The following is a 27,447-nucleotide window of genomic DNA, read 5'->3' as shown; positions in this document are numbered from 1 at the left end:
GCTTTGAAAATCGTATTAGTTTAAAACTAAGAACAGAAATCTCAAAACCATCGTAATTTCTATCATATGATTGCATTGTACACCAAAGCAAGTGATGTAACACAGTCTGATACATTAAACAGACATTATATTAAATTGAACAAAAACAACATAACCTATTATATGTAAAAATAAAACATATCAAACCGAACCAAAACCACTACGAACAATAAAAGATTTTCTATCTACCACAACCACAGTTGGAAGATTCACATTCTGAATGGGACGAGTTATTACTTTATCGCATACCAGTTAGTCAAAGTAAGACCAAGCACAGGGCAAAGAATTCAGCCATGAACACATCCGCAAATCAAATTTAAAAGACTATATCGATAAATCCATGCTTTAAATGAACAAGTTGTGAAAATAAAACAAACTACAATGTTGATATATGGAATCAAGTCAGGATAAACCATACAATAAGGAACTGAAAATAAAACACTTAAATAACAAACAAAATCCAATAGGTCGCACGAAATTACTAAAGCATGACTGTTTTCACTTGAGAGGAATGAACCTAGACGAGTGAGTGGCACCAATACCGGGTCTACCGTGCTTGACAGGTTTGTATGAAATTGAAAATTCGGCGAGATAATGGCCAATCATTTCGGGTTTGATTTCAACCTGATTGAAGGTCTTGCCATTGTACACTCCAATGATACTACCAATCATCTCAGGGACAATAATCATGTTACGCAGATGAGTACGCACGGGCTCTGGCTTCTCACCTGCCGGTGCCTCCCTTTTCTGTCAGTAAAATCAGGCAAACACAATTCGAAACAAACAAGGTCATTTATTTGCTTATTCGAACAATTTCAGATTGATAGAGGAAAAAAATCAACAAAAGCCTAACAAAATCCGTTTGAAGGTCATCAATTTGCTTATTCAAACAATTTCAGATTGATAGGAAAATAAAATCAGCAAAACCTAACAAAATCTATATATATTTAAAAGGAACGCAGGTGAAATGAATCGTATGATGATGAGAGAAAAGAGTACCGCTTTGCGAAGCTTCTTAATCAAGGCCATGGGCTTTCTGGTAAGCCCTCTCTGAAACCTTCTACGAGCACGGGCACTGAAGAGCTTGACAAGTTCATCAGTGGACATGTCAAGAAGCGCGTCCAGATCCACGCCTCTGAAACTGAACTTCTTGAATGTTCTCTTCTTCGGCTGTGCTCCTGCCGCCACATCAACCTCAACGTCTGCCTGCATATAAAAAAAAAGAAAAAATATTAAGGATAACAGCCACCACAAATGTATCTCGTCTCATCGGAGAAGAAGAACCCACACCATTGTTGCCGGATGCTAGGGTTTTGGTTTCCAACGACAACAAACAAGTGAAGGCACTGGCACTAGCAGGAAAACACCCTCACACAGCCTCTTATGTAACCCTAGAATAAAATCCACTAAGATTGATGGGCCTTCATTTCTACAATAATTAAGTTTTTATTTACATTTATTGGGCTTGGCCCATTTATTTCTCTACTTGAATATTTCAATCTGCACCACATAAATTTACATTATAAATTTATTCTCCCACGATTTAATTTGGAGTCATTTTAAATATATAATTAAAATAATTGTATTCGAAAATAAAAAATTATATTGTAGATTTTATTTTAAAATATAAATTTATATTTTTAAAATATAAATAAAACTATGTTATAAATTAAATAATATAGAATACAAAATAAAAAATACATTTTAAATTATACAAATCAAAAGCTATTTTTCAATAAAAACAGTAGAGGTGCCTGACAATAGATATTTAAGGATAAACTTAGAAAATTAATATATATATATATATATAATTGTATTATAATATTTAATTATATTATAATTCATTATTATACATCTTAGTTAATGGTAGTATTTTGTTTTAAAATTTCTGTTCAGCATATTATTTGTGAGATTGTTTTCAAAGTATCAGTCTCCCCTCACTTATTAATGCGAGTTTTTGTGGTATGAACATATTGTTAGTGATAGGATGACAGGATTTGAACGGTTACATTTTATATCTTTGTCTTGTTTCCCACGTTTAGAAGAATATGTTTTAGATGCTAAATTATTCATATTTATTTAGAATTATATATTAATAGTAAAACACATATTAATTATATATTATTGGTAAAAATGATGGATTATAAAAAGTAATAAAATTATTGTTATTATAATTAAAATATATGTATATATATTATTTATTTCATAAGTAATTTTTTATTATAAAAAGTTATTATTTTAATTTTTTAAAATAATTAGATTTTAAAAAATAATTAAATACAAAAGATATTAAAGTTTTAAAACGATATATACTTAACAACATAATTTATATACTTTATATAATAGTATATATAAATGTTATTTTAGTGATAGAAACTGGTTACGTGAGAATTGTTAAAGTTTTAAAACGATGTAACTTATACTAGAAAGAGTTCCTTTATATAATAATATAGATAATTATACAAATAAATATAGATATTTTTATTTATTTCACATGTAAATTTTTAATTATAAAAAGTTATTTTAGTTTTAGAAATCGGTGACATTTAAAAACATAAAAATATTATTTCTATTGGACAAATAAATAGATATATTAACGATGAAGCAGTTGGATGCTTTAACCTTTTGCACCTTTTACACGTAAAAAATTTAGTTCATCCAATACAAATCTAACAATTTTAACATACAATTTTACCTACAGAGACATGTTCATTTTTTTATATATTTTCATAAATAGTTCTATATATTATCTATGAACACAATTACAATAAATATATGAGACTGTATTTTTTAATCATTCATGTTCTATTTAACCATCAGTATAATATATCAGTCTGTCATAAAATATACATTCCTCTTACATATTATATATAATATATAGAAGAAATAATTCTAATGAATTTTCAGGTAAGATTATCCCTAAGCATACCTACAAAGAACTCAACAAATCATATCTGCAAAAAAAAAATCAAATACTCTGGACCGTAAAACCGATATAGGGTAGAAAGTCTCTATAAGTAAAGTAACATATTATAGCCCCTAGAACAGTAATAAAAAAAAGTTGAATATATTTTTGTCCTTAAATTTTTAATTAATTTTAAAATTAGTTTAATACGAAATTTTAAATTAATTTAATCCATCATTTTTTGAAATACATGAATTTAATTATTTTAATCAAATTTTATTAAGTTTATTTGATATTTTTTAAGCACGTTTATAATAGTATTTGACTTAATATTTAAAATAAAAATGTGTCAAACAGTATAAACAACATAAATACAATTTTGAAATGCGTATGAAACATCAAATAAGCCTAACAAAATTTGATTAAAATAATTAAATTTACGTATTTTAAAAAATGAATAACTAAATTGGTTCAAAGTTTTGAAATAGACTAATTTCAAAATTCAATGAAATTTAAGGGACGAAAAACATATTTAACCCAAAATATTAATGTGTACACTAAGAAGAATTTTTTATATAATAAATAAAATTAGTAAAAAGATTTTTTTTTATAAAATCAAAAAATTATAAAATTAAGATAAATAATTTTTACAATCTCTAAATAATTTTTATTTATTTTATAAATTATTTTTATTTATTTAATTTTAACAAATAATTAACAAAAATAAATACAACGAAGAAACATAAAAGCAAGAGTATTTTTTATTTATTCAATTTTAATTTTAACTATGGTAAGATATTTAACATTCTAATTTTTATTTGTTATAATTTTAAAATAACGGAATTGGAATTCTGTTTTGCATGACAGTATCTTTCAGTTATAAATCCGAATAAATACATTTTTCTCACTCCACTTGGTTTCTCTTTCATTCCCTCCTGTTCACTTCTCAATTCATTTCATGTTCCTGCATTCTCTTAACTAATCCTAATATTTATAATTATAAGACATCTTGAATTGCATAAAGTCCACTCAAATTAAAATTTCATAAGAAATATAAATGTTTCTATATTAGTTCAAATTTCAATGAGTGGATATGTTTTAGATGGCATATCTCATCTGATTAGCTATTTGTTTATAATTATATACTAATTATATATTAATAGTAAAACACATATCAATTATTATATATTACCGGTAAAAACATATATGGATATTATTTTTATTATAAAAAATAATTAAATTATTATTTTTATAATTATAAAAAATATATATATATATATATTATTTTATAAATATTTTTTATGATAAAAAATTATTAATTTAGTTTTTAAAAGTAATTAGATTTAAAAAATAAATAAATACAAAATTGGTTAAAGTTTAAAAATCAACCATTCAGGATACAAACAAAATAATTAATACAAATATTTATTAATAAATTATACAAGTATACGCATGAACTACCATTAATTCATAAAAATATAAACTACCATTAATTCATAAAAATATAAAGATATAGATATTTTATTTATTTCATACGTAATTATAAAAATTATTTTAGTTTTAGAAACTCTTTACATTTAAAAAATAGTTAAAATTTTAAAACAAACCCTCTAAGAGAGATATTTATAAACAAAAATGTGTAAATCAAAAGAGTTATTTTATACAACATTATAAATAACTATAAAAAATATAGATATTTTATTTATTTCATACCAGATAATTTTTTAATTATAAAAAGTTATTTTAGTGTTAAAAACTGATTACATTTAAAAAAATAAAATTATTTTTTTTATCAACAAATAAATATAGATATATTAATATTAATGATAAAATGTTTGAAGTGTCTTAACTCTTTCACAAATAAAAAAACTCCATTCAAAATCCAAGAAATTTAGCGTATAATTTTAGTTACAAAAATCATGCTTATCTCTCTATAAATCTTCACAACAAATTGTATATACTATCCTATGAACACACATGTATAATGAATACATGAGAAAATTTTTTTAATCATTCATATTCTATTGAGTCCTCAAACACACTATATCAACCTGTCATAAAATATACACTTCTCTTACATGTTATAGATAGTAAGAGTAGTTCCAATGAATTTTCAGATAAGATTGTGTCTGGATTTACTCTACCAAGAACTTAGCATAACATAATATAAAGTAATTATTTCATTGATACTTAATAGAAGATCTCATCTGCAAGAGAGAAACAAACACTCTAGAAAGTAAGACCTAAGTTATTAGTCAGAAACTCCTTATAAGTAATCTAGAACAGAAATACAAAAAGATTCATGTGTACCTATGAACAATGTTTTATATATATATATATATATATATATATATATATATATATATATATAATAAATAAATATAAATGAGTAAAACCACTTGATGTAAGGCCCAGTTTTATGTTTGCCCTAATGTTTAAGGGTTGGCCTTAATCTGTTGGGCTTAAGGGCTGGCCCATAGGGTGCTAAGGCCCTAAAGCTGTTAGGGTTTCCAATTCTGATTTATTTCTTGCAAAACAGAACCCTAAGCGTTGCCCCCTTCCTTTCAGGATGCTCTGTTAGGGCTTGACTCCAATCTTGGCCAAAGATTTCTCGAGCTCAGCTTTGTTTTCGCTCCATTTCTCGAACTATTGCACTCCGCAGTTGGTGTCGAGGTCCCGTATAAGCCCTCTCCAGGTAAGGGAAGCTAGACTTCGCGTTTTGATTCACTTTTGTATGTGTTGGTTCCGTTTCGAGTTCTGGTGCTAGTATGTTGCTTATGATGATGTAAAAATGCTTTGGGTGCTGTCATGAGTGAGTTTGTGTTTGAGCATGCGTGGAACAGTTGTGGAAACTGATATACTCGCCCAGGCGAGCTCATCTCGCCCAGGCGAGAATAGCAGGAACTCGCTCAGGTTTCTGCTCGAGCGCTCGCCTAGGCGAGCTGCTGTATTTTTGAGCGACAAACAGTCTCGCCCAGGCGAGACCGTCTCGCCTCGCCTAAGCGAGAGCTCGCGACATTTTTCAGGAGCCACTGTTGCAGTCTCGCCTAAGCGAGAGTCTGCTGTTTGAGCGAGAGCACTCTTCTCGCCTGAGCGAGGACTCCAGCTTGAGCGAGACCTCTTTTGGGTTTTTGCTATGCTTTGTCTCTTGAATGTTGATGGTTGTTTGATTGGCTGGTTCATTGACTTATTAAGTACAAAGGGGGTGGATATGCATGTGCTATGTATGTTATGGGTGAGAACAAATGAATTGGAAATGAGCTTGGCATGAGATATATTTGATGGTTGATCACTCATACTAAATGACGTGTTAAGGGTATGCATAGGAATTTCATGATTGATTGATAATGTATGAGTAAGGGTGGTTTAGGACATAATTCCATGACCCTTGTAGCGGGGCTCGTGGTGGTGCCTCATCTTACGGACGTAATTCCGCATGCCCTTCTCGGAGGAGTCGCCGGTGGTGCCTCAGCAATAGGACCTAATTCCATGGACCCTCTTAGGGGGAGTCAATGGTGGTGCCTCATCGTATGGGCGTAATTCCATGGACCCTCTTGGGGGGGAGTCAATGGTGGTGCCTCATCTATTGGACTTAATTCCATGGACCTCAGGGTGATAACTCATGGTGGTGCCTCAACATAAGGACGTAATTCCACGGGGTATCGTGGTGGTGCCTCAAGGCCAGGACGTAATTTCACGGAGGTCTCGTGGTGGTGCCTCATGTAAGGATGTAATTCCGCGAAGACCTCGTGGTGATGCCTCACTGCTAGGACGTAATTCCACAGTTTGGTGGTGGTGCCTCATCGTATGTATCCGGATTAGTCAAGTCTAAAAGCCTTAAGTGGTTTGGGTATATCATGTGTGGATGTCTGTTAATTATGATTGGTTTTGAATTTACCTGCTGGGTGTTATAATATAAGGATTTGTTACACTAGCTTACCCTTTCGCTTGTTTGTATGATTGTGTGTGGTTTCTTCCTTTGCGATGATCATCAACCTTGTTGATGTGAGCAGATGTGAGAACCTCTGACAGTGGTGATAATTGAGATGCTGCGGTTTGATGATATCTTGGACGACTATCAGGCTCACTATGGGGCCTCAGCGTTTGGAGTTTAGTAGTAGTAGTTTCTCTCGCTCTTGGCGAGTTTTTGTACCTCGTTTAGGCCTGTGGAGCCGCTTCCTTTTATTATGGATATGTTGGGATACTATGTACGTCATATTCCGTCTTTCTGCACTCTCTGAATATTTAATATATGTGGCGTTTATTTAAATTGGAATTATCTATTTAAAATGGGTTGTTACACTTGACTTTTTTAATAAAATAAAAAATAAAAAAATTATAATTATAAAAATTAATATAAATAATTTGTACATTTTTTATTCATTTTGTAGATTATTTTTATGTATTTAATTTTAAAAAATAATTAACAACATGAAACAGAAAGCAGCCCAGCAACATAAAAGCAACTGTATCTTTATTTATTCAATCTTAATTTTAACTATGGAAAGATATTTAATTTTCTAACTTTTATTTATTATAATTTAACCATAGGCTCTGGAATTCTGTTTTGCATAACAGTATCTTTCACTTTTGCATAACAGTATATTCCACTTATAAATACGAGTACATTTGAACTTTAAATTCATCTATCTCCCTTCAATTTTCTTCTTCAATTTTCAATTCAATGTTCCTGCATTATATTAGAGATAATAAGATGATGTCCGGAAAGCATTCAGTTTTGCTCTTCCTCTTCCTCTCCTTCATTCTCTTTTCTGTTTTCAGTGCACCTGCTTTTGCAACAAAAAAGGTTTGCTTTATGTCACTATTCTCTGTGCAACACTGTGTGTTGGTTGCTTAACAATTTTTTGTTACACAAGTTTTCAAGTGACTAACTTCTTTCTTCTTCTTAAAAAAAATATTAATAGTCTTACATAGTGTACTTGGGATCACATGGGCATGGTGAAGGAGCCACGGATGCTGATTTTGATAGAGTTACACAAGCTCATCATGAGTTCCTTCAACCTTACGTTGGAAGGTACACACACTAAATTAATGTTTCTTCAATCCTCGGTGCAAAACTCCTCTAATTAACGTTGTAATACAGCTTTGAGAAAGCAAAAGAGGCAATGATATACTCTTACACAAGGCACATCAATGGTTTTGCCGCCATGCTGGAAGAGGAAGAAGCGGCTGACATTGCAGGTGAGAATGTCACCAAAACAAAAACATTGTTCACAAATGAAAGTCCATCCTTAATTAACAAAGTTACTAGTGTGTGTTTGATGCAGAACATCCCGAGGTTGTGTCAGTTTTCTTAAACAAATTAAGAAAACTGCACACTACTCATTCATGGGAATTCATGGACATGAAAAGGGGCAATGTAGTTCCCCCCGATTCAGTGTTCAGAAAAGCCAGATATGGTGAAGACAGTATTATTGCGCATCTTGACACTGGTATTGTAATTATCATTAGATCATGTAAAGGGATTTTGACTAGAATGTGTTATGGTATTGGTATCACACAAACACAAAGCAGGGATTTTTTACATGTCAGGAGTTTTTTTCTCTTAGGTGTATGGCCAGAATCTCCAAGCTTTAGTGATGAGGGGATGGGACCCATACCATCACGGTGGAAAGGAATTTGCCAGCATGATATGACTGGATTCCGTTGCAACAGGTGATCAAATTTTTGGTTTTTTTCACCCTGTCACCTGAATGTGTATCAATTACGGTGCAGTTGTTTCTTAAAAACGAACATTAGCGCAATGAGAAAAAAAAAAGAAGTTGAATTGTTGTGATAATACATGCAGGAAGCTTATAGGGGCAAGGTACTTCAACAAAGGTTATCTCTCGTTTTTAGAAGAAGCAGGAGAAACAAAATTTAACAAGTCACAGAACACAGTACGGGACTATGAGGGTCATGGATCTCACACACTGTCAACAATGGGAGGAACCTTTGTTCCTGGGGCGAGCGTGTTTGGGTTTGGAAATGGAACTGCCCAAGGTGGCTCTCCTAAGGCCCGGGTTGTTTCTTACAAGGTTTGCTGGCCGGAATTTGATGGCGGTCAGTGCGCCGATGCCGATATCATGGCAGGCTTAGACATGGCCATACATGATGGGGTTGATGTTCTTTCCCTCTCTCTCGGAACGGGTCCTATGGATTACTTTGAAGATGGTTTAGCAATCGGGGCCTTTCATGCTACCATGAAGAACATTCCTGTCGTATGTTCTGGTGGAAATTCCGGACCATATCCTAAAACTGTCTCTAATATTGCACCTTGGATACTAACAGTTGCTGCAAGCACCTTGGACAGAGAGTTTCGCTCTGTTGTTCGTCTCCACAATGGACAACGCTTCAAGGTATATATTTTTTCTATTTCTTTGTTTATAGTAAATTAAGTAGGTGCTCTCAGTAGTTGATAGAGACAAATATGAATTCTTGGTTATCAGGGAGCAAGTCTTGCTAAAGCCATGCCGGAAGACAAGCTTTATCCACTCATCAACGCTGCAGATGCAAAATGCGGCAATGAATCAGTTGAAAACGCGTAAGAGCTGTTTGTTTAAAACATCTCCAAAAAATGTATTGTATGTATGTAGTGGTGATTAACACGCTTGTCCCTGTGTATGTAGTACTCTGTGTCTGAGCGGAACAATTGACCCTGAAAAGGCAAGGGGCAAAATATTGGTTTGCCTTAGAGGTAAGAGTGCAAGAATGGATAAGAGTGCGGTTGCTTTGAACGCTGGTGCAGCCGGGATGATTCTTTGTAATGACGAGTCTACTGGCAATGGCATTACTGCTGATCCTCATATGCTTCCTGCATCACAACTTACTTATAAAGATGGTCTTGCTATCTATGCCTATATCAATTCAACTGAGTAACTCTCTCGCTCTCTCTTCCTATCTTTCAAACATTCCATTCCACCCCACATAATATTCTTCCGTCAACATCTATCTTATTATGTTATGATGCAGGACTCCGTTAGGATATATTGAACCACCCATGACCGAGTTGGGGATAAAGCCTTCTCCAGTCATGGCAGGTTTCTCCTCAAGAGGGCCTAACACAGTCACGTCAGAGATTCTTAAGGTTTGCCCATTCCTCCATTATGTGATTCCTTAGTAAGTATTTGTAGTTAATTCCTTATGCACCTCTTTTTGATATCTCCAGCCTGATATCACCGCTCCCGGTGTAGACATTATCGCTGCCTACTCAGGAGCTGTTAGCCCGACCGATTTCGATTATGATAAACGCAGGGTTCCTTTTATCACCATGTCTGGAACATCCATGTCTTGTCCTCATGTGGCTGGAGTTGTTGGCCTTCTCAGGACTCTTTATCCTACTTGGAGTTCAGCAGCCATTAAATCTGCAATAATGACAACTGGTAATTAATTAAGACCTTTACCATATTTTGTTTGTCAAGTTTTTTTTGCCACCATATACTAATGTCATGTTTCAGCTAGGACAAAGGACAATACTGGTAAGCCAATTCTTGATGTGGATGGTGAGAACGCAGATTCATTTGCCTATGGGTCTGGCCACATCAGACCAAATCGTGCCATGGATCCCGGGTTGGTGTATGACTTAAGCATGAATGATTACCTAAACTTTCTTTGTGTCACTGGCTATAACCAGACTCAGATAACGACATTCTCTGGTGCACATTATCGTTGCCCTGAAATAATAAAAGTCCTGGATTTCAACTACCCTTCAATTACAATACCAAAACTTTATGCCACAGCTACTTTGACACGGAGGTTGAAAAATGTGGGTTCACCGGGCACTTACACAGCAAGGCTAAAGGTACCAGAAAGTCTTTCCATCTCTGTGGAGCCTCGTGTGTTGAAATTTGACAAAATTGGTGAAGAGAAGAGCTACAAGATAACAGTGAAAGTAACACTACCGGGTGAGGCTACAGCATTTGGAGGCATAACTTGGTCAGATGGGAAACATCATGTCAGGAGTCCAATTGTAGTTGGTGGAGTTAAAGGCTAGAAATTGTGATTAGATTAAAAATTAGGATGACATCTTTTTTTCATCTGCTTTAGTCTTTTCTATGTACATCCTTTTAGGAGATTGAGAAAAGGGAGAACAAATAAAGCTCCATCCTTTTCAAGGTCATCATTTGTCAGAACAAAATAAATAAATAAATGTTTGTTCTATCTATATCTATGTCTCTATAACATAATAATAGTGTGTGTGTGTTTCAATCGGTATTAGGATTTTATTTTGATAGGTTTACGTAAACTATTCATACGAAACTTTAACCCTAACAGGAGAAAAGAAAAAGTTTACATCTCTGCATGGTTTGTTGCCCTCGTACATATGGTCAGTTGATTTATTCTCACTGAACTGTACATATTAGAAACTTGATCCATATCTGCATAATTTTTTCACCTGCTGAATAACAACCAATTACTGATTTCGGGTAAGCTTCACCAACAATTATTCTATGTAGTTTGGCTCCATGTTTAAGGGTAAAATCAAATCTCATAATCAATAAACCCAGTCCAATTAGATCAATGCATAAAATCCCTGCTTACTTTGTATATCATTCAGTCATCAAAAAAGCTAACAATATTTAATCAGTGAAAATGTGACTAACCTCGTGATAACCGCTAGAAGTATTCATTGTATCGAAGTTTGAGAATTAACAATTGGATGATTTGACAGTTGAATTGAATGGTCCTGTTTTGTGATAGATTATGGGTCGTCACACCCAATAGTTGGTTAGCAAAAACCCGAGAAAAGAAAAACTCAAAAAAGTGTCCTTTTCACGCCCAAAATAACTGTGAAACGATGAAAACGCAAAAAGTGTTACGTTGGGAGTGGAGAGTAGGAACGTTAAACATAAACCCCTTTGATTGTTTGTGGTGGCCAAAATTAGGGACGCAAAAGAAGGGGCAAACACGTATCTCAGATTGCTTTTGTTGGTCTTAGGCCACGGGGGAAGGGTGGATGGCATGAAATAAAATGTGTGACAGTGTGCTCATGCATGTGTTTCTGCGATGATGATGAGTTTAGAGACGGTTTAATTGGCTTCGCTTAATATATTTATTTATATGGCGTGGCGTGTGTAACCATCACCATTTCTAATCATTCGACACATGCATACGTTACCACCCTCAGATGCATACCTAAGATATATATACCCATTCTACCTAGCTATTGGTTCTTCGCCTCAAGACTCATCTAAAGGTGCCCCACCTACCCCATTACTCTCTGGATAAATCTGAGATGGAGAAATGCATGCATGCATGCTTCAATTACAAAGGATCTTGAAATAATGTATCTGAGTTTTTGTGTTTGATCTCTCCCGTGTGAAAATGTTTGATTAAGTTTTTTCTTTTGTAAATCTTGCAGTGGTTTACAAATGGAGCAGCAGCAGAAGACGAAGAGAGGAAGACAAGAAGATGATGATGAGAGTGAGAAGGAATGGTATGAGAATGCGAACAACGCAAAGAGAAGAGACGTGTGTGGCATGAAGTTGATGAAGGAGGTGGAGAAAGAGAAAGAGAAGGAGAAGGAGAAGGAGGGTTGTTCTTCAGATGCATGGGAATCCCAATTGGGACTTGGGGTGTTTGATTTCCCATGGCTGAAAGATGGTGTGAGGTGTAAATCAGAAGAGTATTTTCTGGGTTTTGAAGACAATTTTTCATCATTGCTGGAACAAGAAGACGCGTCCTCCAAAGGTTCTAGTGTTGGTTTGTTTGAGACTCCAGAAGAGAAGTTGGAGCATATTGCATGGCAGCCATTTGAGAGTGAGATGGTAGAGCACGAAGCAGAAGATGTGGATTGCATTTGGAGCTCTCTTCTCAAACACCCTCTCTGACCACATCACCACCAACATTTTCTATCATTCTTCATTGGAGTTAGGTGTAAAATATTTTTAATATGTTAATTTTCGTCGTTTTCTTCTTCTCTTTTTCCATTGTAATTTAAATTCCTTCCTTTTTTCTGCATGGATCTGGAAGACATTGTCACATATATCACCCTTTTCGTTCATTGTCCAAATTAAATTACATGGACTGTATTATCAGTTAAATCTGGAGCTCATACTGTACCCAGATTGATGCATGCCTAGATATAAAAACTCTCTTGGATCTTCTCCTCTTCTCATGCTCTATAATAAGAATTTTGTTTATTTTATTTTTATATTTTAAGAGGATGAGCTACTGTCACATATAAATTCAGTTTTTGTATGAAAATTTTGAATTGTTATCTCACAAACATATATGACAGAAAAGAAGAAGAGAAAAGATATCAAGTTAAAAACTGAAACCAGATTTTAGTATCAGAGGGCAAAAAAAACTCTGAAAGTTCTTCATATATTTTAATTATATAATTATATATGACACTAGCTTATCTAGAAAAAAAGTGCACTGAACCTGAATAAGTTCTACCATTAGAGATGACCTTTTCTATTAAATAACTAATGTGTTAAAACATTGCGAATATTTTTATATCTTAGTAATTTGGCTTAGACATTTGATTTCTTTTGCTTTTATATAATGTTTAATTAATTGAGTTTTTATTTTTTTATAAATTAATTGAGTCTTTATTTTTCTTAGAAGACTTAACATGACTTCTTCCGGTTAACTTAGGGTAACAATATATAAAAGTATCTCTTTTGACAAATTTAAATTTTAATATGTAACACTTTTTAAGAGTCTTAACATCAATTTAATTTATCAGAAAAGACCACAGCAAAATGAATATAATATCTAAATAAAATGACCAAATTACTAACTATTATTTATTTAGAGTTCATTAATGATGTATCAAAATACTATTATATGAGTTTTTATTTGTTAAAATTAGTATAAAAATAAATTAAAAGTTCAATTTTTAAAAAGTTGTTTGAATATATATATATATATATATATATATATATATATATATATATATATATATAGAGAGAGAGAGAGATATAGAGGAAGATACCTTTTTTTGACATCCATATTTTCTTTTTGATTTTATCTTTTAAATAAAAAAATTAAATTAAAATCATTTTTTTTTATTTTACCCTTCAAGTAATCGTTTTTTTAATTTAACGATTTTTCTCGACATTTTCTTAAACTTAAAAATTTTTTGACTACAAAATTATTTACAAAATAAATAAAACTGTTTATAATTAAATTATACAAATTATTTATATTTGATTTTATAATTATAATAATAATAATATTATTATTATTATTATTAATTTTTGAATATAATAAAAAAAGAAAATACACATATGTGCAGGTGTTTTTATATAAATTGAATTTGCTAAAAAGTAATGTTTAAAGTATACTCATACATATATAAAAACTCTTAATAAATATGCTAAAAAAAATCATACTGAAATTACATGATTAGTAGAAAAAAAATTTAGAGGGATTTTAACTTTAGAAAATCTTATGGCTTTTTCACTTAAGTAGAGTATTTTTTTTTATTTATTTACTGAAATAGATAATTTTTAAAAATTATGGATATGGCTAAGCCATATCAAAGTGATACAATTTTATTGTGAATAAGTTATGTCGATGTAACATGATTTTGGTTCAAAATATTTTTAAAAGTGAAATTATGTCAAGTTGGCATAACTTTAGTTAAAACCATTTTAAACTTAAATTGTGTCACTTTGACATAATTTTAACAAAAAAATAAATTAAAGTCATGTTATCTTGATACAACTTCAATTTAAAATTCATTAAACTAAAGTTGTGGTATCAACATGAATTCAACTTCTTTGTAATGAATTTGTATCAAGATGACATGTCTTAACCATAATATTTTTAAAAAATATTAATTTTGATAAATTTAAAAAAAATTACACTAATTTGATAAAAAAAAATCAATGGCATGTTTTTTTTTTATAGAAATCATAACAAAAAAAATGCCGAAACCCCTATTTTTCAATGTTGAAACATTTTAAATTTAAAGATAAAAATTAAGCTTTAACGTTTTTCATAAAATGACGTTGAAGTTCCATTATAATTAAGGATGACAAATAAACTTGTTCTCGGAAGTATTGTCCGAACCTATTCACGTTTTGACGGGAAATTCTCATATTGACTAGGTATGGGTATGAGAAATTTCTGACTTTTTCAATTGGATATCGGGATGTACATATCTGACCGGTTTCAATCCTCTTACCCACCATAATACCTATATCCCCGCCATGTTCGTGTCTCCGTTTAAATTATTAGAACATTCATAGTCAATGAATATATGTATGTGTGTTTGTGTGTGTATGCATATATTACACACTTTATTTTTTATTTTTTCTAATTGTTTGATTTTTCATAAAATTCATTTGCATCTCCAATATATTTTTCATCTTATTATAACTTTTAGGCAATTATGATCAATTGTTCAATTGATGTACGTCAATTAAATATTTTTTATGTCTTACATTTGAATATTTATATTCTTTTTAAATATTTTTCTTTATTGTATACTTTCTTTTAACATGAGAATGTTTAACACTCTAAGTTTAAGTGTTCAATAGGATAAACCTTCCATTTACTAGGTAATATAAAAATTTTATCTTATTTACTCTATTATTATTAATTTTTGTTTCACTTGAAGAACTTTTTTTGTTTCGCTAAAACAATTTTCGTTATTTTTCAATCATCAACAATGTTGATATTTGAAAAGTTTTCTTAGATCTTTAAGCTATTTTTCATCTTATTATATATTTAATTATATATTTGTTTTCCTTTGTACGGTTTTATTTGAAATTGTTTCTAAGACATATATTTAATAATATTTTAATATTTTTATTTGTTGTTTATTTTTATCATGTAGAATACTATTTTGATATATTTTATATAAATATTTTTTATTTTCTAATTTATGATCATACTGTAATTTTTTCACTATAATTGTATAAATAAATTTTATTTACTATACTATAAAAATAAAATGTAATTGTCATGAAATCTTTTTATCACCATCTAACATATTCAAAAGATACAAGATCTATGTTAAAAATTTATTACTATTAGTTTAATCTTATTCTTTGCGTGATTTTGATCAAATGTTGTATTATAACTTTTAGTAGGGTATAAAAAAGAGATTCATTAAAATTCAAAAAAATGAAATAAACAAATATTTTAAATATATTTTAATTTGAATAATTCCTTTTATATTTTTTAAAAATATTTTTAAATTTTATCAACTAGGTTTTATTAATGTTTGAAAATTTAATAAATGTTTTGGTTCTCGTGAAATTTTATTTGATATTCTAATTTGAGAATTATAATTTATTTTTAAATATTTGATATCGAAGAAACAATCATAATCTTAATATTAAATATTTGATAACATTATGTTTTTTTGCCGTGATTTTTCATTATTTTATAAAAAATAATTAATTAATATTGAAATAATAAGAAAGAGAGTACGAATATAAGTATGAATATATACTCGATGAGATGATAATAAGAAAAATTTGATATCCAAATATATAAATGAGATAAACTTTTTTCTTAAAGATAAGTATCAGACAACGAAATCCATCTCATCCCATCTCGTTGCCATCTTAATTATAATCCAATTGATCTTTAAAATTTATTCTTTTGATTGAAGTTTTTGTATCCTTAAATTGCTAGCTCGAGATAAAAGGTCTAATAATTATTTATCTTAAATTTTAGTCACTTATTTTTAAAAACTCGGTTTTCATTTAATGTATAATAAAAATATAGTTTTAGAAGATATAAAAAAGGAAAATGATAAAAGCAGTGAAAAGATATATTTACAAAAAAGGTAATAATTAGTAGAGACTAAATCAAATAAACAATTCGTATGAGTTCAGTAATTTAACCCAAATTAGTAAAAGGCACTCTCTATCAAAGAAGTAAATTTTAAGAATTAATTGAGATTATATTTAAATTTATGTTTTGCCTGAAAAAGTTTTAATTTTAAGAATTATTGGAAACAAATAAAAGTTTATAGTGCCTTTTTTTCAATAATAATAATAATTTTTTTCTTTGGACTTGAGACTTGAATTTTAGCAGTTTTACCTTTTAAGAATATTTTGTACTATGTTAATGTAGAAAAAGTTTTAAATTTAAGAATTATTGGAAACAAATAAAAGTTTATAGTGCCTTTTTTTCAATAATAATAATAATAATTTTTTTTTTCTTTGGACTTGAGACTAGAATTTTAGCAGTTTTACATTTTAAGAATATTTTGTACTATGTTAATGTAGAAAATAACGCAGAAAGAGTCGTATCGCATTAAATTTTATAGTTAGAGAGTCTTTAGCATTATAAGAAAAGTAACACATAACTATTATTATCACACCAGTAGAGATGTTTTTTTTTTTTTTTAATTACAGTTGTGATTTTATTTTATTTTAGGTCGATAATGCAAATTAGATTTTTAATCATTTAGTTATTTATTTGTAAATACTATATATATATATATTAACTTTCTTAAGTTAATTTTTGTCATCATCACATAGTAAAATGAATATCAATTTTTATTGATTGAAAACTTGATGAGAATAAGTTTTATATTTTATCCAATTCGGAGAGTTTTTATTTATTTGGTAGTTAGAGGTCTTTATTATCGTCAGTAGATCTTTATCAAAAATTTTGGAGGAGTTAAAATAATATAATTTTTTATTATTAAATTATATTATTAATATAATGTTTTAAAAAATGATTTCTCTAATTAAATAATTTGATCATTAGGTTGTATCATTAGTATAATTATTTCAAAAGATATGAAAAAATAAAATATATCTGTTTTCATTTTCATGAAATAGTTTATCTTTTATTACTTTTAAAAAATAAATCTATTATTTTATTTTCCATCCGTATAAATATTTGTTTTCAAAATAATATTAAAAAATTGTTTATCATAATCTAATAAAGAATTTAGACACATAATTATTAAAAAATATATATTATAATCAAGTCACAATTAAAAATTAGTTATAAAAACATATAATACAAATTTTTTCTTATATATTCATAAAAAATAATCTGCAAAAGGCTTGTGAGATAAAAAAGCAGTTAATAACTCTTAAACTAATATTTTATTATCATGTAAGACGATAGGGTTTTACCTTTTTTTCTTCAAGAAAGAAAGAAAACAAATAAGAACTCAAAGAAAAAAAATAATGAGTTTGTGTCTAATTTTCTTTTTGCTTCAAAAACAAAAAGAAAACATATGAGAGTGAGAGATGAATACAATTTGTGAAAAACTAGAAAGGCAATGAGAAGGAAATAAAAAATATCTTAATAAATATTTGCTTTAATTATTTTTGTTGTTTCTGTATTTGTCAAAAAATGTCTAGTAGGTTATCTAGTGTTTTTGTAGACTGAATTTTGTTGAAAATTGAAACGGTTAATAAGGATGATTTGCTTTGTTGGTGCAATTAACATAACCCTAGTATTAATTTTGATAAAAAATCTTTTGATCTGCTTCAAGAAATTTAATAAAAAGAACTAAATTGCATCAACTTTTAAAAAAATTTGAACTAAATTGAGACTAAAAAAAACTAGATGACCAACTTTGTTAAAATTAAAGATTGTGTTGTATAAAAGAAATAAAAAGCCACACAATTTAATTTTCATTAATTTCTAAAATATACTACACATAATTTAAAAAGATTAAAATTTTTTAAAAGAAATATATAATTTAAAAAATATAAATATAATATAAAAAAATATACAAATATACAAATAATTAAAAAAAATCAAAAATATAGGGGGCCATGGCCCCTCCCTGCCCTTTGAATGATCCGTCCCTGGTTATCGCAGGTGTTTATCGCAGGTGTAACTGGATAAAGGAGTTTTTGTTAGATTAGATTTATGATGACTTGTTATTTTTGAAATATTATTATATTTTTTAGGATCTATTTAGGAAGTGAATTACTATTGAAATAATATTGTGTTGCGATTTGATTGAATTGAAGAAATACATGTATGAATGAGTTGAGAAGTAAATGTTAATTTTAAATGAGAATTTTCGACATTTTATAACTATATAGAGTTTGAAGTGGTCTAATTACTTTTCATGAAGTTCTATGGAAAATTCTATTTTAATAGGAGTAGTAAAGTGTTGAGAATAGTTCAAGTGTGAGTCAAAAAGTCTCACATTGAATAGAATAGACAAAATTAAACATTATATAAGAATAAAGACCTATAACACTATTGTCTTTTGGGGTTAAAGTGGTGTCAAATATCTTATATGTATAAGATTAATGTCATATAATCATAAGAGACTCACCCTTGAAAGGAGATTGTTGGAAATAGTCTAAAATAGACAAAATTAAACACTATATAAAAATAAAGACCTAAAATATAACCTCAACTTTTAATATTTGTTCTTTAAACTCACATTAAGTTGGTTTACATTGGTTATTATATATTGTTTAGGTAGTATATGTGCTATTCTATTTCAGATGTATTTAAGAGTTGAGTGGATATTGTATTAGATGATAATTGTAGTTTTAATTGAAACTTAATGCATGTTATAGTAGAAGTCGCAGTCAATTATAGTTTAAAATTTAGTAGAACATTGAGATCTTGTTTGTTAAATTAAATTGTACACAAACTTCATTAAATAGTATTTTGAGTTTTGCCTCGTCAAATTGAGTTTAAATGGTGAAAAGTGGATTTTGTGCAATTAAAAGTTAAAATTTGGTATGTTAAACCATTTATGAGGGTATAACTACAATATTTGTATTTATCGGATAAAGACATTCATTTTTACTCAAGTGAGATATTATCGCTCAAACAAAAGTAAGATAAATAGTTGAACTTTGTTTATGTTAATTTTTGTTTTCCTCAAGAAAAAAAAAACATATCATATTCTTTTAATTTCACTCAACTGAGTTGGTATTGCTGATCAAGCGACATTTTTAAATGTTATTTGTATTCTTTAAGCTTATTTATTCATAGAATTAAGTGATTTTGTGAATTTGAATGGTGTTGTGGTGATTTAAATATTATTGGAATGCGTAAGAAATGAAGTTTACTATAAATGTAGGACGATTCCTTTGTTTGAATATATGTATTAAGGTACAAACTGAGTTTAATGCACGTTCGGAACGTAGATGGTTTCATATATAGAATGTCTGAAACTTACGTCATTGATGTTTGAAATCAATGTTTATGTATCTAATGTACATAAATGGATAAAGTGATAATATTTAGTGACATGCTTAATAGAAATTTTGCTAAATTTTGAATAATATTCTATATCAACTATTTTTTAACTATGTAAATTTCATGCGTTGATTTATGTGTTGATTTATAATTGATGACTGATTAAGAAAATTGAATTAATTTTAATTAAAATATCATAGCTTATATAATTGAATTTGTATACATCTTTATTTTTATTGTTAAGGTTAAAATATATTTTAATTTCAATTTTCATCAAAATTTGTTAAATAAGTTCTAATTTTTTTTTTTCAAATAAGTTCTAATTTTCGTTAATTTTATTTAATTTTGTCTCTTTTTACTAACTTCGTTTAAAAATATTAAAAAATATTAAAATTAAAATAAAAAAAATAAAAAAATCATGAAATGTCATGTGGTAGTCATTTTTCATGACCGTTAATAATTTAAATAGTATTAGCAAAAAAGGACAAAATTGAATAAAATTGACGAAAATTGTGAAAAACAAAATTAGGACTGATTTGACAAAACTTGACAAAAATTGAGACAAAAAAGATATTTTAACATATTTATAATAATCATTGTTTATTGTAATATGGAGAAATAAGAATAACAAATCAATTATATTTAATTATTTTTGGGATAAATTTATACATGTTATATGTATATATTTTTTTTTCTTATAACTTTTAATTATGTAAATTGTGTGTTGGATGTTATATGTATGGAGTTTTGATTGGAGTGAGAGTTTTATAATGTTAATTAATTTAATATTTAAAAATAATATTACTAATCAGTAAATTTGCTATTTAATATTATAAACATAATTATTAAATTTGAAAATTTGTGTCAATTATTTTCTAAAAATGGTATATAATTATAATTTGTATTAAGTGGTGTTTTAGTTAACTTTGGAAGTCAACTTGATCCATGTTTGAGATAACTTAGTTGATACATAAAAACAAAATTGAATGCTGAATTAATTAGCATAAAACAATTAGTTGATACACAACAAAATTGAATGCTGAATTAACTAGAATAATACATCTACTAAACGTTATTCCCTTGTATAATGTATTGGTTAGAGTTTTTTTAATCATGGAAAAAAGGTTAAAAAAAAGTAGAATCTGAAATGAACAACAATATTATAACATGTATGGATCAATCACACAAAAATATTAGAAATCCTCAACATATTTACATATATAATAATTATAAGTTAAAGTATATTTTTAATATTTGAACTTAGACACAAAATTAAAATTAATTTTTTTTCAAAATTTTAATATATTTTGATTTTTAAATTTAGAAAAATTAATGAAATTTAGAATATGATTAAGTTAAAATGACTATATTTTTTTAAGTTTAAAAATTAAAATATAATAAATTTTTAGGCAAAATTAAATTTTAATTTTATGTCAAAATCAAGATACTGAAAACATATTTACTTATGTAATTATTGAATATAGATAATGAACTATAAATGCTTATTATGTTTTCGGTTTTTAATCGCATAAAAAAAAACACAGTTGATATAAAACATAAGAATTCTTTGAACTAAACATAATCACAAAGTTAACTAATTTTGAATATATTATTCTCTCATGTCTTACCTTTCAATATTGAGTTACATTGTTTTCATTTTAGTAACGAATTTAGCAAGAGTATTTGACCAATCCCATAACAACCAGCTCAATCAAACAATTACCAAAGAAAACTTTCCTTCAAAACTCAAAAGGGATGAACAGTTTTTCATAAATTTGCAGGTTGTTGTCATTATCGTAATATTAAATTTACATAACAATCGAAGATTTATTTACTTGTTTGGGGTGTTGGAGAGAATCCATTGATGATTTCTTAGATTTGCAACAAAATTTCATTGATGAAATAAAATAAGCTCCGACAATAACATCCTAGGACAAATGTGTAATTCGAAAATGCCAGAGAAGCGTGTGTAGGGATTACCTTATTGGGCAATGTCCCACCCGCGTTGCCACTAATAGCAAAATTAATACAAAGATTAATTTCAAGAATCGATCTTTACTTTTTCTTTACCAATATTTTGTCGATTTTGGGCATGCATCATACACCATTCAGTGTTTTTTCATTGAATTCATGCGTTACCAAGAAGGAAAAAAAGTTGGCATTAGCAAATAAAGAAGATATCACGGACGCACACAGAGACTACAACACAGCTAAACACGGATTCATTATGAGTTGATGATTATGTTGGTTGAGAGACTTTTGGTGTCATTGTCTTCATATCTCTCTTATTATCTCTCCTTTGTCTTTCATCAATGCTTTAGCTGCCATCTATTGTCTACGACTTCCTCATCTCTTGTTTTTACATTACAACAACAAAGTAGCGGCTTTTGAAGAACGGGTCCTATCTCTTTGTTTGTGTGGTTTGTGGCCACGTTTTCTACGCATCTCTCTCTTTACCACCCCAAAATGCGTTTTTTTCGCCAACTCTATGTACTTGATTCAGATTCGCTTCTTCATCCTCCTTTTCTACAATCCTCAGATTTGTAACGTGCCCAGAGCTTAAAACACCAAGTGGGTCTGTTTTACAGCTTAAAAAGTTTGTGTCTTGGGATGAAATTTCTTTGCTTTTGGTCTTGCCAGTGCCCTATGAGATAGATTCTACACGGGAAAAAGACAGCAGAGGCATTGTGGCTCCTTTGCGGCACCAATCATTGCAGTGGGTTTGAGCAGAGATGGTAACCACCAGAAATATTGTGTTGCTGCTGCTTTCTATTACTGTTGTTGCTCCGATTGTGCTCTACACTGAACGTCTTGGCACATTCAACTATCCCTTTGGTATTTCTCTCTCCTTTTCTTCATTTATTGGAAACTGCTAACAAATGGTTCTAATTTCTCCTATGCTTTTGCAATGAGCTAAATTCTTTGTTTGTCTGGTTTGTCTTTTGTATGGGGTTTGCAGCTGAGCAGGAGTTTATTGAAGCTGTAACTGCTTTTGTGAGTAATATACCTGATAGTGATAGATAAATTGAATTTTTGTTTAAGCAGAATGAGATCTCTGACTTAGTGGATTTTCTATTGTTATGATGTCTCAGGCCGTCAATGCAGCAGATTCTGGCCATTTGAATCTCCTGCCCCAGGCATATTTTCCTTCTTTCTTTTTCCTTTTACTCCACAACGCAACTTTGTGATGAAATTTTTCTTTTATGGCTGGCAACTGCATGTGTGGGTGAACTAAATCCTTGATAATTTCTCCGAAAACAGGAATTTTCTGCTGCCCTTGAGGAACCAAGTGAGGTTGTACATATCGAGGACACTACAAACACAAAGAATTTGCCTCGTGGTATTTTGTTTGTTCTTCTTGTTCAGCAAGATTTTTTTTCTCCCCGTCTCTGTTGGGCTTCTATTTCTTGTAATTTTCACTATTGTCTATGATATTGTTTGGTTGGCCCAGGCTTTCTCTTTTCCAAACCGGGGGAGCATGCATCTGCGAGGGTATTGTCAGCTACAAATGAGGAAGGTCAAACTATAGGTGAGAACCCCATCAAACTGGTGACCGATGGAATTAAGAGAGGAAATCAAAGCAGCAACCTGGAGAAATATGATACAACCGGTGATAGTGTAAATGGGGAAGATGCTATTGATGTTGATGACAATGAAGGGAAACTAGCTAAATCTTTTGATGCTTCTGATCAAGCATCTGAAACCATGGTATGCGATATATGTGCCTCTTGATTTTTCTGCTTGTTTCTTTGCTCAGTTTGAGTTCAAAAGTTCCTATAAGATTTTGGTCATGCTAAACAAATTATGTGCATCTAGTGCATGTATGTCTAGTAGCTGGTTACTTGAATGCTTCTGGTGCTTGAACCCCGAATTGATAATGCTATGAGGAATTTAAGATCAAGCTGTTTTGTTTCCATTGCTTGCTATACTTCATTCTTAATTGAAAATGTGTTCATGTTTGAATGCTCTTTTTGTCAAGATGATACCATTGTAATCTAAAAATGCAGGTTTTTATGCCCTTGATGAGCACATCTTGGACCAAATTTATTTACATATCTGGTTGAGACCGAAATATAGCAGATAGGGTTTAGAGTGCAATTGTGGCAGTGTAATTATGTTAAGAAACATATATACGTTGGTTGAGTTCAACCCTTTTTCTTCTCTCACTCTCTTATTTGGCTTTCATAAATATGTTCCTTTTAGAGCTTCAGAAAAAGCTCGAGTAAAGAGGCTATCAATATGAGTAAAACTAGAACTCCTAATCTGTGGTCGTGTTTCCTGGATCACACTTATATAGTTTTAATTATTTCTTTCCCGGGCCTGCTGAACAAGGAAAAGGAACAAAGTGTTGCCATCACTGCTCTTTACTTTATTTTCTTAGCTTGCATATTCAGAAAAAAATATCACATTATATTAATATAATAAATGTTAAACAACCTCAATATAGGTTGAAGTTTTCTTCTTTACATTTGGTGCATCCTCTTTCAGGACACTAAGCAGGAGCAACAGCATACTGAATCTTCTGGTCAAATAACTAAGAAAGGACCCTCATCATTGGAAACTGATAAGCATAATGACCTAAAACCAGCTGATGCTCGACTGAGACAACTAAAAGATCAGCTCATCCAGGCCAAGGTATTTCTTTCCCTTCAGGTAATAAGGAACATTCCCCATATCACTCGAGAGCTTCGATTACGGGTGAAGGAAGTCTCACGAACACTGGGAGATGCAACCAAAGATTCTGATTTACCAAGGAAGTAAGTGTAGCTTAAAGAATCTTGTTATATATGTCGGGTTTTCATGTTTTTATAACTCATTAGTTTTTCATCTTTTAAGTTTATCGCACATGTTGAGTAGTTCAATTCTGCACTGAGCTACATTTTATTATTCAGTCTTTAGTCTTATTTTTTACTCTTTACTAATGCAGTGCAAATGAGAGAATGAAGGCAATGGAGCAAACATTGCTAAAAGGAAGGCAAGTTCAAAATGATTGTGCTTCTGCTGTGAAGAAGCTTAGGGCTATGCTCCACTCAACAGAGGAGCAGCTTCGTGTGCACAAGAAGCAGACCATGTTCTTATCACAGTTGATAGCAAAAACATTGCCTAAAGGTCTCCATTGTCTTCCATTGCGCCTTACATCTGAGTATTATAGCTTGAATACTTCTCAGCAACAATTCCCAAACCAACAGAAGTTAGAAGACCCTCAACTATACCATTATGCTATATTTTCAGACAACATATTGGCAACAGCTGTTGTTGTGAATTCTACTGTTTCCCATGCCAAGGTAAATTATTTTCGCAGAAATTTCTTAGGTAGTTTTTATCTCCCAGGCTTATGAAACACCAATGAAAATTTGGTTTGTTTTTGCAGTTACTGTAATACTGTCTCTATTTTGACTCAGAAATTCGTTTCCATTTCTTCTGCCTCCTATAGTTAGTGAAGAATTAAGAATGAAAAGAAAGAAACTGGGGCTATTTGATATTAACAGTGGCTGTGCCATTTTGGATCATATCATTAAGCATGTTACATTAATAAATTTTCAGGACACCTCAAAACATGTTTTCCACATCGTCACTGATAGGCTCAATTATGCGGCAATGAGGATGTGGTTTTTGGTGAATCCACCACGGAAGGCAACCATTCAAGTTCAGAACATTGAAGACTTTACATGGTTGAATTCGAGTTACAGTCCAGTTCTTAAGCAGTTGGGTTCTCCTACTATGATAGATTTTTACTTTAAGACTCAACGGGCAAATTCTGATTCGAACTTAAAGTTCCGGAATCCGAAATATTTATCTATATTGAACCACCTTCGTTTCTACCTGCCTGAGATCTTTCCAAAGCTCAACAAAGTGTTATTCTTAGATGATGATATAGTTGTGCAGAAGGATCTGACAGGTCTTTGGTCAATTGATTTGAAGGGCAATGTTAATGGTGCAGTAGAAACTTGTCAACAAAGTTTCCATCGTTTTGATCGCTATCTCAATTTCTCAAATCCTCTTATTGCAAAGAATTTTGATCCTCGTGCATGTGGATGGGCATACGGCATGAATATTTTTGATTTGGTTCAATGGAAGAAGCAAAACATCACCGAGGTGTACCACAATTGGCAGAAGCTGGTAAGCAAAACGCATTGTTTTCCATTTTCTTTATCATGACGGTTACTTTCTTCTACTTCCCTTACATCTCTTGTGTGTCCTTACAACTGTATTTCTCTCTGGAATTCAATCTACCATGCACTTTTGTTGTGCTTAATCTCGGCACTACTTATGTTAGTATTTTAAAACATCAGTGTAAAGGAACAATAAATGAAAACTCAACAGATAATTCAAATTCATTTTGTTTCTTTCTGATTTGAACTCTGAACTGATGTTTCCTTTGTAACTAAACTGATATACAGAATGAAGATAGACAACTGTGGAAGCTAGGAACACTGCCACCAGGTCTTATAACATTCTGGAAACGCACTTTTCCACTGCACCGTTCTTGGCATGTCTTAGGTCTAGGCTACAACCCCAATACCAACCAAAAGGAAATTGAACGGGCTGCTGTTATACACTACAATGGAAACATGAAACCATGGCTTGAGATCACTATTCCCAAGTTTCGAGGTTATTGGACAAAATATGTTGACCATGATCTTGTGTATTTGCGAGAATGCAACATCAATGCATAGATGATACATTCAATTTTCAAAGTTTTCTTGGCATTTGGTATGTTCTTATAGGTCTGCAACTCCATGTGTAGAGCTTGTATTCTGTTACAGCTTCATGAGTATCTTGTTATAGGTATGCAACATCAGTTAAAATCAAATCGCATAGATACATACCTGCAGAGACATTTCTACCTCTGTACATGTAAATGGAATGTTAGTGTTATTTAAATTCCTTTCGGTTTACTAGCGCTTCTAATCCTTATTAGTTGAATGGAAGAAAAACATTTTGTGGGCATGCACCGACAATTTAGTACCACTGACTCAACTGAAACAAAAAAAGATTGTGTGGGGTGAATATGTCACATCACATTCAAAGCAGGGTCCCATATACAGGTTGGGGTTTGAAAAACAAAGGATTTTGTGAGTTATGATCACGTGGTGGTGGAACCCTCTGCTTCTTCATTGATCACATCACATTGTAAGCGTGTGTATTGCTATTACTGATTTATGTTTATGTGAAGTTCTGAGAACACCCAAACACCCTCATTCAGTGACCTTAATATGGATGATTACAGGGATTTGAATAGCGTTAAGGAATTCAGAGTATGATCAACTATTTTCTCTCTGGTACGGTGAGGTGAGGTGTCCGTGTCAAACTTTTTTTTTATCAACAATAAAATTATATATAAAATAAAGAGCACTTAGGATGCTTTACACATACAAAGATAAAAGTCAAAA

The 27,447-nt window shown here is 30.5% G+C and overlaps 4 protein-coding genes across 4 annotated transcripts; 3 read left to right on the top strand and 1 right to left on the bottom strand.

Annotated features, from left to right (window-relative positions):
* Positions 1-347: 347 nt before the first annotated feature.
* On the bottom strand, positions 348-1,452 carry LOC114176091 (40S ribosomal protein S15-4-like). Its single transcript, XM_028061005.1, has 3 exons — positions 1,330-1,452; positions 1,039-1,245; positions 348-786 (listed from the first exon to the last, which is right to left on the bottom strand). The coding sequence occupies exons 1-3, from the start codon at positions 1,330-1,332 to the stop codon at positions 538-540; spliced, it is 459 nt and encodes a 152-aa protein (XP_027916806.1). The 5' UTR covers positions 1,333-1,452; the 3' UTR covers positions 348-537.
* Positions 1,453-2,934: 1,482 nt separating this feature from the next.
* Positions 2,935-11,037, top strand: LOC114175577 (subtilisin-like protease SBT5.4). The gene is made up of 12 exons (XM_028060330.1): positions 2,935-2,946; positions 5,526-5,639; positions 7,870-7,979; positions 8,049-8,146; positions 8,233-8,397; positions 8,515-8,620; positions 8,754-9,303; positions 9,394-9,488; positions 9,574-9,819; positions 9,917-10,031; positions 10,113-10,326; positions 10,402-11,037. Exons 1-12 carry the CDS (start codon positions 2,935-2,937, stop codon positions 10,935-10,937), a joined length of 2,361 nt encoding a protein of 786 aa, XP_027916131.1. The 3' UTR covers positions 10,938-11,037.
* A 1,096-nt stretch (positions 11,038-12,133) lies between these two features.
* LOC114175306 lies at positions 12,134-13,020 on the top strand. Its single transcript, XM_028060089.1, has 2 exons — positions 12,134-12,230; positions 12,306-13,020. Exons 1-2 carry the CDS (start codon positions 12,196-12,198, stop codon positions 12,772-12,774), a joined length of 504 nt encoding a protein of 167 aa, XP_027915890.1. The 5' UTR covers positions 12,134-12,195; the 3' UTR covers positions 12,775-13,020.
* Positions 13,021-22,173: 9,153 nt separating this feature from the next.
* Positions 22,174-26,952, top strand: LOC114178244 (probable galacturonosyltransferase 4). Its single transcript, XM_028064044.1, has 9 exons — positions 22,174-22,888; positions 23,013-23,047; positions 23,146-23,190; positions 23,315-23,393; positions 23,505-23,761; positions 24,542-24,810; positions 24,981-25,338; positions 25,598-26,173; positions 26,455-26,952. Exons 1-9 carry the CDS (start codon positions 22,786-22,788, stop codon positions 26,728-26,730), a joined length of 1,998 nt encoding a protein of 665 aa, XP_027919845.1. The 5' UTR covers positions 22,174-22,785; the 3' UTR covers positions 26,731-26,952.
* The last annotated feature ends 495 nt before the right edge of the window (positions 26,953-27,447 follow it).

Source organism: Vigna unguiculata, chromosome 3 (assembly GCF_004118075.2).
Source record: "Vigna unguiculata cultivar IT97K-499-35 chromosome 3, ASM411807v1, whole genome shotgun sequence".
Lineage (NCBI taxonomy): Eukaryota > Viridiplantae > Streptophyta > Magnoliopsida > Fabales > Fabaceae > Vigna > Vigna unguiculata.
This window is presented reverse-complemented; position numbering and strand designations above follow the sequence as displayed.

Excerpts from the sequence above, each read along its gene's own strand:
- LOC114175306 (XM_028060089.1), top strand. The coding sequence starts at position 12,196 with ATGCATGCTTCAATTACAAAGGATCTTGAAATAAT. Across the intron at positions 12,231-12,305 it reads ACAAAGGATCTTGAAATAAT|TGGTTTACAAATGGAGCAGC; the intron begins GTATCTGAGTTT and ends TAAATCTTGCAG.
- LOC114175577 (XM_028060330.1), top strand. Across the intron at positions 8,398-8,514 it reads TATTGCGCATCTTGACACTG|GTGTATGGCCAGAATCTCCA; the intron begins GTATTGTAATTA and ends TTTTTCTCTTAG. Across the intron at positions 8,621-8,753 it reads ACTGGATTCCGTTGCAACAG|GAAGCTTATAGGGGCAAGGT; the intron begins GTGATCAAATTT and ends TAATACATGCAG.
- LOC114178244 (XM_028064044.1), top strand. The coding sequence starts at position 22,786 with ATGGTAACCACCAGAAATATTGTGTTGCTGCTGCTTTCTATTACTGTT. Across the intron at positions 23,048-23,145 it reads TTGAAGCTGTAACTGCTTTT|GCCGTCAATGCAGCAGATTC; the intron begins GTGAGTAATATA and ends ATGATGTCTCAG. Across the intron at positions 24,811-24,980 it reads GATTCTGATTTACCAAGGAA|TGCAAATGAGAGAATGAAGG; the intron begins GTAAGTGTAGCT and ends TTACTAATGCAG.
- LOC114176091 (XM_028061005.1), bottom strand. Across the intron at positions 787-1,038 it reads TTAAGAAGCTTCGCAAAGCG|AAAAGGGAGGCACCGGCAGG; the intron begins GTACTCTTTTCT and ends TTTTACTGACAG.